The 11,261-nt window shown below is 37.5% G+C and overlaps 1 protein-coding gene across 8 annotated transcripts in view; it reads left to right on the plus strand.

The window, feature by feature from the left end:
* MTDH (metadherin) overlaps positions 1-11,261 on the plus strand; it is a 117,048-nt gene that overhangs the window by 35,504 nt on the left and 70,283 nt on the right. For all 8 annotated transcript variants that reach the window (XM_077167284.1, XM_077167289.1, XM_077167287.1 and 5 more), the window contains exon 2: positions 2,194-2,295. In XM_077167284.1, the coding sequence (XP_077023399.1) occupies positions 2,194-2,295 (102 nt within the window). The remainder of the gene's footprint in view (positions 1-2,193; positions 2,296-11,261) is intronic.

Here is an 11,261-nt window from a genome sequence, read left to right on the forward strand (position 1 = left end):
GAAGATGAAGACCTGTAAGAAAATCCGGTGTAAAGACACTGGAGTCCAGCTTCAGAAATCTAGTTTTACAGACAACTGTCCTGTGATGTCAGTGGTGCAGCATTTGCCACTTTATTATATAGCTAAGCAGAACATATAATTAATCTCTGGGATACTGAAGGAGATGAACGGGCTTCAGCATGACTGTGGCAGTTAAAAAAAAAACCTTCATTTGTTGGACTTGCATATTCAGCTGTTTGGGAACACAGTTGTCTCCTTTTTGAGTTTCAAATATAAGACTGCTATAGTCCTACAGTTACATCACAATTTAAAAAAAAAGACCCAGCAGTTTCAAAATTTGATTGATTAGGAATTTTATCACCTAAAGACAGCTTTTGTTTTGTTTTCTGCCACAAGTCTTGGAAAGTCTACAAGTTAAGTTTTAGAATATTAATGAACTTTCTCAGCAATATTTCTGATGATTTTTAGCAAATAAAGGCACATTAAAGGAACTTTGAGCATTCAGATTCTTTTGTTGAGTATACTCTGCTGTAATGAGTAGGCAGTCTGGTAAAAGCCATTATTCTGCAGGGACTGGAAATAAAGCACCTGAAATTAGTATATTGATTTACTAACTTTACTGTGTTGAATTTGAGGCAGACAGGCAAGTGAAAAGAAGTGCTAGGATCCAGAAAGAAGATATTAGAATACAGATAGATACCTAGATCCCATTCTTAAAACTCCTGAATCTAAATAATTTCTGGCGAGGGGGCATAGAAATGTGTATTTCTTTTTTAAATATAAAACATGAATCTTTTATAAAAACTCAGAAATGGACAGCACAATACTACCTAATTGTAATGCAATTATGTTAAAACATTGAATGAAGCTGCATGTGAGATATAGGTTTTTTTTTCTCTCTATTATCGTTTTAATTCTCATTCTGTTGTCTTTTTATTTCTTTTTCTAAATCGATGCAAATGTACTAAGAAATGATGAATATGCAACTATGTGATGATATTAAGAATTACTGATTGTACATGTAGAATGGAATGATTTCTAAATGTTTTGTTAATTTTTTTTAATTAATAAAAAAATAAAAAATAAAAAAATAAAAATAAAAAAAAACATGAATCTTTAAAAACCAGGTTTGGAAATCACATACTCAATTTTACTCATGAACACCTTTAAGTGCTATTATTTTATTTTAGTAGTGTTAGGAGAGTTGAGGTAGCCTTTTTAGGCTGTTGCAGTAGGCTGGTGAAGTTTTGTGGGGGTTTTTTCCCATGGTAAATATATATGATATAATATTTCCTATTTTAACCACCTTCAAGTATACAGTTCAGTATTGTGCTACTATCACCACCATTCATTACCAGAACTTTTCCATCACCCCAAAAAGAAACCTTCACCATTAAGCATTAACTCTCCATTCCCCACCTTGCCCTGGGTACTCTGTAATCATCTTTTTTGTCTCTCTGGAAACGATTCTTCATCCCATAATAGAAGAGCTGTTAGATTATAGAATTGGAGGATATAGCTATTAGATCATGGAATATTAGATCAGGGATCTTCAAACTATGATCCATGAACCAAATCTGGCCTTTCTCTTTTGTAAATAAAGTTTTATTTTAACACAACCATGCTCTCACTTGTTTATGTATCATCTCTGGCAGTTTTTTTTTTTTTTTTTTTTGCATGGGCTGGCACTGGGAAACAAACCTGGGTCCTCTGGCATGGCAGGCAAGCATTCTTGCGTGCTGAGCCACCATGGCCTGCCCTCTGGCTCTTTTTGATCTACAGTGGCAGAATTGTACAGTTGTAACCGAGACTATGTGACCCCAAAGCCTAAAATATTTACTATCTGGTCCTTTACAGAAAAAGTTTGACTAGATCAAAGCTGTTGTTTACAGATGTAGAAATAAGGCACAACAATATAAGCTTTTTCCTTTTTCTTCCTTCCTTTGGATTTGTTAAAGGGACTGATAATTGGATGAGATCAGAAAATACATTGATAGTGCAAGTTTATTTAATAGTTTATTATTATATTACAAAACACTGTTACTAGAAACAGTAGTCTGTCAAACCTTAGATAACACTGCACAAAAAAGCTGTTTAAATTTGGGTCGGGTTAGAATCTGATTATAGTATGTACTGTTTCCTGAGTAAAAATCTTTGGTTTGTTAACATGATACTTTTTTGTTGCATATCCAGCCAAATGGACGAACTGTAGAAGCGACTGAGGATGAAGTTGTCCGTACTTCTCGAAGTATGACAGCAAAGCAGCCGTTAGAGACAGATAAGAAAAATGAAAAGGTACGTTTGGAAGCATATGAAATTCTGTAATAAAGTTCCTAAAGAGAGTGACATATTAAAATGATACTTTTCTTTTTCACAAAATTTTAAGTGTTACCCCCCTGCCTCTACTTAGAAAAAACTGAAAATCTGAATTTGATGTAGAGGATGGGTAAGTGATGAAATTTTTAAGTTTTTTTTTTAAACAGGAAGGATTTATCACCAAATGTCTTAAACATTGCTGAGGTATTTTAATTATTCTTTATGCCAAAAAAGGTTTAATGATGACTTCAACATCTTTTGTATGAGTAAAGTTCCAGATATATAACATAACTCTTATAACAGAATTTTGTTTTCTTTGTAAATAATGTACCTCTGCCATAAAAAGCTTAGTGAAATTGCCCATTGATATTAATCATTTAAATAGATATCTGTTGTGACAGAGGCTTAATCATCTGCTTAGACACAATCTGCTTTTATTCAACAAAAGAAAAATATTCTATGAGGTCATTATTCAAAGATTTGGATGTTTGCTCTAATTCCAAATAAGACTATTGATTAACCTCCATAAATGGTACATTTCTAGCATTTTATTAATTTTCGACTTGGCAGTACAACCTGATTGCTGCAGCTTCTTGATGCTTGCAATTTCAAATACCTTTGGAGAACTAATGGTATCAATTCAACCCTTGTAAGCCAGTGAAACAGGTCTAGGGGCCACGACAGCTACTGGTAAGGTGGCTTGAATTAAATGGTTGTTAGAGAAAGGTATTAAATTTATACCTGACTTTGCCTTTGGCAGAAAAGAAAATAGTAAATGATTTATATAAACAAGTAAGTATACAATACAGGGCTTGTGAATTTACAGCATGAATAGTTTGTATGCCTATTATAGATGTGTACTTCTCCCACCTAGCATTTCCTTGTTCCTGGGTTTTCCTTCTGCTAATGAGCATTTTATACTTACTCTTGCTTCTACTCCTTGAATTACCTTAAAAAATTTGTAGGTAGAGTAATCTTTGATTGACTAATTATATGCAGATTGGGTGTATCAGGGTAAAAACCATAGTTTAAAGTTAATAACCACAGTTTCATTACTGAAATTTCTTGTGGGAAATAATTTAATAGTTGACATTTGAGTATCTATAATATGGCAGGCACTGTGCAAGGTGAGGTATGTGCATATTTATGAATATATTTACATATATAGTAGAAAAATTTATTTAGTACTTATTCTATGTTAGGTGTACTTTTATGACTTAATGTGATATTTATAAAATTATTTTGTTTATCCTCACAAGACCTCTGAAGATATGGTGTTATACTTTCTCATACAAATGAGGAATCTGAGGCCATAAGTAATTACCTAAGCCTTAAAAAGTACAGTCAGTTTTAACCTAAATTCATCTGACTTCAAAGTCTGTGCTTTTTACTGCTCTGTGTTCTGATCCTCTCTAAAACTCCTCCAGGTAGATAATAATAACCCTGTTTTCTGGATAGAGGCTCTGAAGCCTTTATCTCACGATTTTGCTAATGTCATAGTTTCTGAACTAGGATTTGAACCCAGCTTAGACACCAAACCCACCCCTCTTTTAACAGTGTTAAATAATTAAATAACGTCCTTTCAGTGGCTGTTGCTTTTCCAAGACTAGCTTCTACTTTTGGTTTGTTGGCCTTTTTTGACTTTGTACATAATAATAAATGCCATAGCTTGTTGTTGATGTTCTTTTTAGCCATACTGCATCTTGAATTTATGCTTTTTAACTTGGTTTTTAGTCCAAGTAACTGTCATTTCTGTAGTCTTTTTTTTAATGCTGTTACACCATTTGTATATTTGTTTATTTTAAATATGTGGTAATTTTTAGATTTCTTATAATTATCTTTCTTTGTGAGCAGGCATATTTTAAAGCTACTTATGCAGCTTAATATCACTATCATACCTTTGCTTTCATCTCAGAGCCACATCTTGGGCATTTTCAAAAGTATGAGGGGGTTTTTGTTTGTGTTTTTTATTTCCCATAGAGTAATTTCACTCTAAGCTATAGTAATGGGTATGTTGTTCTGTCACTTAAGTGACTTACAGATAAAGATAGATAAAACTGTGCCTAGAAAATGTATATGGCAAGAGCTATAGGTCTTAGATCTATAAAACAAGTGCTATAATCATTTTCTGAATCTTTACTTGGATATGAAGGTTTGTCTACTAATCTTTAGTAGAGTATGCATAGGACCATTAGCTGAGCTGAATGTATTGTGCTAATAAACGCTAATGAGAATTGTTCTAGTTTGCTAGCTGCCAGAATGCAACACACCAGAGATGGGTTGGCTTTTAATAAAAGGGGATTTATTTCATTAGCTCTTCAGAGGAAAGGCAGCTAGCTTTCCGTTGAGGTTCTTTCTTACGTGGAAGGCACAGGATGGTCTCTGCTGGTCTTCTCTCCAGGCCCCTGGGTTCCAACAACTTTCCCCAGGGTGACTTCTTTCTGCATCTCCAAAGGCCTGGGCTGAGCTGCGAGTGCTGAGATGAGAAATGCTGAGCTGCTTAGCTGTGCTACCTTGCGTTCTCTCATTTAAGCACCAGCCAATTAAGTCAAACGTCACTCATTGCAGCAGACACGCCTCCTAGCTGACTGCAGATGTAATTAGCAACAGATGAGGATCACGTACCATTGGCTTATGTCCGCAGCAACAAAACTAGATATGCTCACCTGGCCAGGTTGACAACTGAATCTAACTAACACAAGAATGAAGAGAAATGTAAGGTATACTTGCTCTCAGAGAGATTACAGTCTCATTAAGGAAAAGCAGGCACGAGAAAAGATAGCTGGTAAATTAAGGCATTAAATGCCAGATATTCAAAGGAGAAAGATTATCCTACTTTGAGAAGCCAGAAAAGGTTGATATAATTGTACTCTTAAGGATAGGGGTGGTATTTCAGTGGGTCAAATTGCAGAGGCCAATTTTGTACAGAGAAGAGAAGCAACTGAATACAGTCAGACATTTGGATAGAACAATTGAAAATATTGAGATGTATACATGGAAAACATGCTGGACCAGTTTAACTGGTAGGGGTGGGGTGGGAATTTGATAAAAACTTAGTTATAAAGCCTGTGGCAACATTTATGACTAATAGATCAGTCTTGCATCTGTAAGGTTTAAGTTGAGATAAAAATGTAGAGATTACTATCAGAAACAACAGAGGCAAAAACGTATAAAATTTCATCACCAGGTTTTTAGGATAAAGTTAGTTGTAGTGACCAAGTTTACTTGATTCAAACGCTGATACCATTTACTAAAAATACTAATAACCCTTTCTTTTTTTATGATGCTATATACAATGCACAAAATGTTTTCATATCTCTTAATTCTGATTAACAAATCTGGGAGAGGTATTATCATTTTCTTCTTTATGCAAATCAGTAAAAAGTGGTTTAGTGAATTGTCCAAGATCATCACATAACTAATATGTAATGTTCCCTCAATTTCTCTAATGCAGCATTTCTCAAAGTGTGGTTCATGAGAGGAGATCCTCAGTACCCCTTTGTGGAATCCCCAAAATCAAAACTATTTTCATAATAATTAGGACATTGTTTGCCGTTTTCATTGTCTTGATGTTTGCACTTACGGTATAAAACCAATAGTGTATAAAACTGCTAGTACCTTAGCATGAATCAGGCAGTAACACGAAACTACTAATAGTAATTGTATTTACTGACATTCATTCATGGTTATTAAAAATTTTTTTAATTTTTTTAAACCTACTAGGTACATTTAAAAGTATTCTTGATGAAGCAGTGAAAATATTAATTTTTAAAAAAATTAAATCTCGACCCTTGAATACATGTTGTTAAAATATTCTGTGTTCAATTAGGGATAAGAATGAAGTTGATCTGGTTAGGACTAAGGTAAATCAAAATACAGGGAAAGGGATGATGATGTCTGTATTTTAAACTTCCGCTTCTGTTTGAGACCAAAGGAAGATGTGTATTTTCTGTTGCACACTATCCAACTTAACCTGTCTGTTTATCTAAACATCCTAATTACATGGAGGCTAGAGTAGGGAATGAAATCTTGTTATTCTCTATAGCTTAATGAAATACCCTGATACATTCCAGAGTATTTGGGGCAGAAAATAAAAAAGTATTTGCAATGTCTGAAGAAAAAATATGGAGCTATTAAGCTTCCCCACCTGGGAAATTCCTCATATTCTCTCAAGCCTTAGAAACTTCCAGTTTAATAAGCTAAGCCTTTGATCTTGAGGCTTGCCTTTATGAAACTTATTTCTGTAATGGCAAAGCTAAACCTACTTATAATTTTGTCTTAAAAATCACCCCCAGAGAGCCTCTTTTGTTGCTCAGATGTAGCTTCTCTCTCTTCCTCTAAGCAAATCTCTGCAAATAAACTCACTACCTTTCCCCCTACATGGGACATGCCTTCCGGGGGAGTAATGTTCCTTAGCAACTTGAGACATGTCTCCCAGGATGAGCCTGGTCCTGGCATTGTGGGATTGAAAGTGCCTTCTTGACCAAAAGGGGGAAGAATTACACAAAATAAGGTTTCAGTAACTAAGAAATTTCGCATAGAGATCATTCTTGAGATTACTCTTTTGCAAGTTTCAGTCAGATATTGCAAATTGCCATGGTATGCCAAGCCCAAGAATATTAAACCAATAATATTCTTGAAATCTCTGAAGAAAACCCTGAGCTCTATCTAAGATTCTGTAAAAGTTTTAGTTACTAAGTTTATTTTTCAAAAATTTAAAACCTCCAAATTGTTCCTATGCTAGATAAGTCCCGAAACCCAGGGATACCAGTCTCTCTGCAAGAATATCGACCAGTTATATTCCCCTACCCCATAATGTCAACATCCCTTTTCAGCATGAAATTAGAATGATCATTGCCCAAATATTCCTGAAGACTCAGAGAATGATCAGACCCCAAGGTCTGCGCACACACACATCAGCAACTGGCCCCCCAGATGTGTGCATGCACATACACCCATCCCCACCATGCCCCCTCAGCTTTGGGCAAGCGCTGACCTGTACATCTGGGCCACACCTGTCCCCAGCCCATGCAGACGCAGTCCCACCCCCCTGTCCCTGAGCTCTGCACACATGCACACCAGGGTCCTGCCCCCCAGACCCATGCACCAGCAAAGCCACATCCTCCCTGCCAGGCACCTATGTATCTGTACACCAACCTCTCACCCCCTGCATCCCCCTGCCCTGCATACATACAACCTTTGCTCCACCCCATGGTACAAGTGCCCTTCTCCTATAACTGACAGGAGCTCTCGTACGCATCCATGCCAGATAGCCTCCACCTTGCCCAGGTTGCACCCTTATGCCCCTCTGCACCTGCACACCCGTGCCATGGCCAGCCGACGGCCCCACCCCTGACACACTTCCACAACCTCCATGACCTGTGTCCCACCCCTACATATTCGTGCATCCACATCCCAGTCCCCCTAGATTCCTCCCCTATGCAGACACACCTATGCTCTGTCCTCCCTGTGCCCTAATTTCTATATCGTGTACCCCAATTTCTATATCCTGTACCCCACAAACTGACAACCACAACCTATACGCTGCACACACCCACCTACATCCTGCCCATGAACCAGCCCCAGCACATCCGGTCATCCCATCTGCCTCACACTGCATCCTACCTCTGTGTCCCCAATACCACACCCTGCTCCTGATCTTCAAGGCCTAACTGTGCTGCAGTTCACCCCCTACACTGCACCTCCACAACCCTGAAACCCACACCCCACACTAACAAGTATCAATGTAGCATCCCTGATCCATGCATGTACCTGCACCACAACCTGTCACCGCACTGTTGTGCTGTTCCCCACTCCGTAGATCCTGCTCCGCACCCATCCCACAAATAAAAGCTTTAGGCTGTTGAAGGAAATCAACTTCCAAGTAACTCTATCAAGATATTTTCATGCCTCAAAGACAAGAAAGTCATTAACTGTATGAAGATACAGACAGATATAGCTCACTGTAATGACAAAATTATAACACCAGAGGAGACACAGACTTTGGAACAACTAATCAAAGATGTTCCTATAACTCTATGAAATAAAATCATTGAAATGACTAATGACGTAAAGGAGAGCAAGATGACACTAGGAGAGTATAAAGAGGAATTTGAAAGAATAAATAGAAAAATAGCAGATATCACAGAGATTAAAGATGCTGTAGACCAAATCAGATATATACTAGAGATACACAACAGCAGATTTGAAGAGGCAGAAAAAAGAATAAGCAAACTAGAAGACAGGACAACTGATTTTAAACAACAAAAGTGCAAATGATCAAAAAAAAAAGACATGGAAAATTTTGAATTGGATCTCAAGGAAGTGATGGACAAAACAAAGTGCACAAGTATAAGAATCATCAGTGTCCCAGAAGAAGGGAACAGTAAAGGGCCAGGAAGATTAGTGGAGCATGTAATAGGGGAAAACTTCCCATCCTTTATAAAAGACATAAATATGCCAATCAGAGAAGCCCAACAAACTCCAAATAGAATAAATTAAAATAGGCCTTCTCCAAGATACATACTAATTAGCCTCTCAAATGTTGAAGCGAAGCAGAAAATCCTCAAAGTAGCAAAAGAAAATAATCTACTACATCCAAGGAAAACCACAGAAGACTGAGTTTGGACTATTCAAACCATGGAAGACTGAGTTTGGACTACTCATCCAGGCACTAAAGAGACGAGCAATCAGTGGTATGATGTATTTAAGGTCCTGAAAGAAAAAGCCTCCCATCCAAGAATTCTGTACCCAGCCAAATTGTCCTTCACAACTGAGGGAGAAATTAAAATTTTCATAGACAAACAAAGACTGAGAAAATATGTCAACAAGAGACCAGTTCTACAGGAAGTACTAAAGGGAGTTCTGCTGACTGAAAAAGAAAGGAGAGGGAGTCTGGAGGACAGCACAAAATTAATACCATTAGGGGTAGATTAAAGGCTAAAAAGAGAAAGAGGGGAAAGAATATATAGATCTAACCAATAAAATCCAAAGAATAAGATAGTCGATTCAAAAAAGGCCTTTACAAGTAATAACTTTGAATGTTAACAGTCTAAACTGAATAATTAAAAGATACAGATTGGCAGGATAGATTAAGAAATATGCTCCAGCTATATATATGCTGCTTACAAGAGACTCATATTAGGCACAGAGATACAAATAGATTGTAAGTGAAAAGATGGAAAAAAATGTTCCAGTAAAGCTGTAACCAAAAAAAAGTAGGAGTAGCTATACTACTATCAGACAAAATAGACTTTAAATGTAAAGATATCAAAAGAGACAGAGAAGAACACTATATATTAGTAAAAGGGGTAATTAACCAAGAAGAAATGATGATCATAAATGTCTGTGCTCCTAATTAAGAAGCTCCAAAGTACATGAGATAGACATTGGTAAAACCGAAGGGAGCAATAGATGTTTCAACAATAATAGTAGGAGACTGTATTAGTTATGGTTCTCAAGAGAAACAGAATCAACAGGAAATATTCATAAATATAAAATTTATATCAGTGTCTCATATAACCGTGGGAACATAGAGTTCAAAATCTGTAGGGCAGGCTGTGAAACTGATGATTGCAGTGGAGGGTCTGGACAAACTCCACAGGAAAGGCTCACCGGCCAAAGCAGAGAGACTGTGTCTTCTGAATCCTCCTTTAAAGACTTCCAGTGATTAGATTAAGCATCACTCATTAAAGAAGGCACTCCCTGTGGTTGATTACAAATGGAATCAGCTGTGGATGCAGCCAACATGATCATGATTTAATTCTATGAAATGTTCTCATAGCAACAGACAGGCCAGCCCTTGCCCAACCAGACAAACAGGTACCACCACTTGGCTAAGTTGACACATGAACCTGACAGTGACAGTCCACCCCTTGTCAACTTGGAACTATACTCATCACCTTAAACCATACCTGATTTCTAAATAGAAAACAATAAAAGACACATTTTTTCCCTCACCTAACAGTACTCAGCTGTCCTGCATATAAACAGAAGTACGTTAAATCTCTCCAGAATAGGGTCCAAGTCCTTGGGTAATATTCATTCTTAAACTTGATCTCTTAAATAGTATAACATGAACCAAACAGCATTACAGTCCTCGTTTCTGTAACTTATCATGTGGTCCTAGTTCATATTTATCACTACCTTTTTCCACTACTCATTCTATGTTCCCTTTACCCTCAGCAAGCACTTCAGCTGACTGTGGTTCTTTGCCTGGTAGAGTGACCCAAACCTTCACTCCTGAAGTTTCAGAGCCATTGGTAGTCCTGCCAGGATTGGGTTGTTGCAGTTTTCCATTGATTTTAATCATCGGACATGGTAGTACTAAAAGACACCCTAGGGAACCTCATATTCCAGGAAAACTCTTCTTTACATCCATTGTGTAGTTGCATTCCTCTTTCCCCCTGATAGCCAGGGTCAGTCATCCCAGCCTGTAATGTAATCCCCATCTTGGCTTGTTGATCCAGTGTCATAAGTAGCCCAAGCTGACCAGGTGGCAGTCTTAGATTCCAGTTCAATGGAATTGTTGTTGTTTCTCCTGGTGGAATCACTCCCCCTTTTGGAACTAAAACCTGTAGACCAGGAGAGCTCAGGGTTGCAGGGACAGAAAGCAAAAATGTTCCTAGTGAATCATTAGGGGTAATAGTGAGTGGTGCCAATTCCATCTCCACCCCTTGTTTCCTGGACCCATGGATACTTGCTATGGGAGAAACAGCACCATACAGTGGACACTGATTCAGAGCATACACAGCTTTCTGGAGAACATTACCCAGCCCTTCAAGGTATTGCCACCTAGTTGGCACTGTAATTGAATTTTCAAAAGACCATTCCACCATTCTATCAATCCAGCTGCTTCTGAATGATGGGAAACTTGTTAAGACCAGAGAATTCCATGAGCATGTGCCCATTCCTGCACTTCATTTGCTGTGAAGTGTGTTCCTTGA

Source organism: Tamandua tetradactyla, chromosome 6 (assembly GCF_023851605.1).
Source record: "Tamandua tetradactyla isolate mTamTet1 chromosome 6, mTamTet1.pri, whole genome shotgun sequence".
Taxonomy (NCBI): Eukaryota; Metazoa; Chordata; class Mammalia; order Pilosa; family Myrmecophagidae; genus Tamandua; species Tamandua tetradactyla.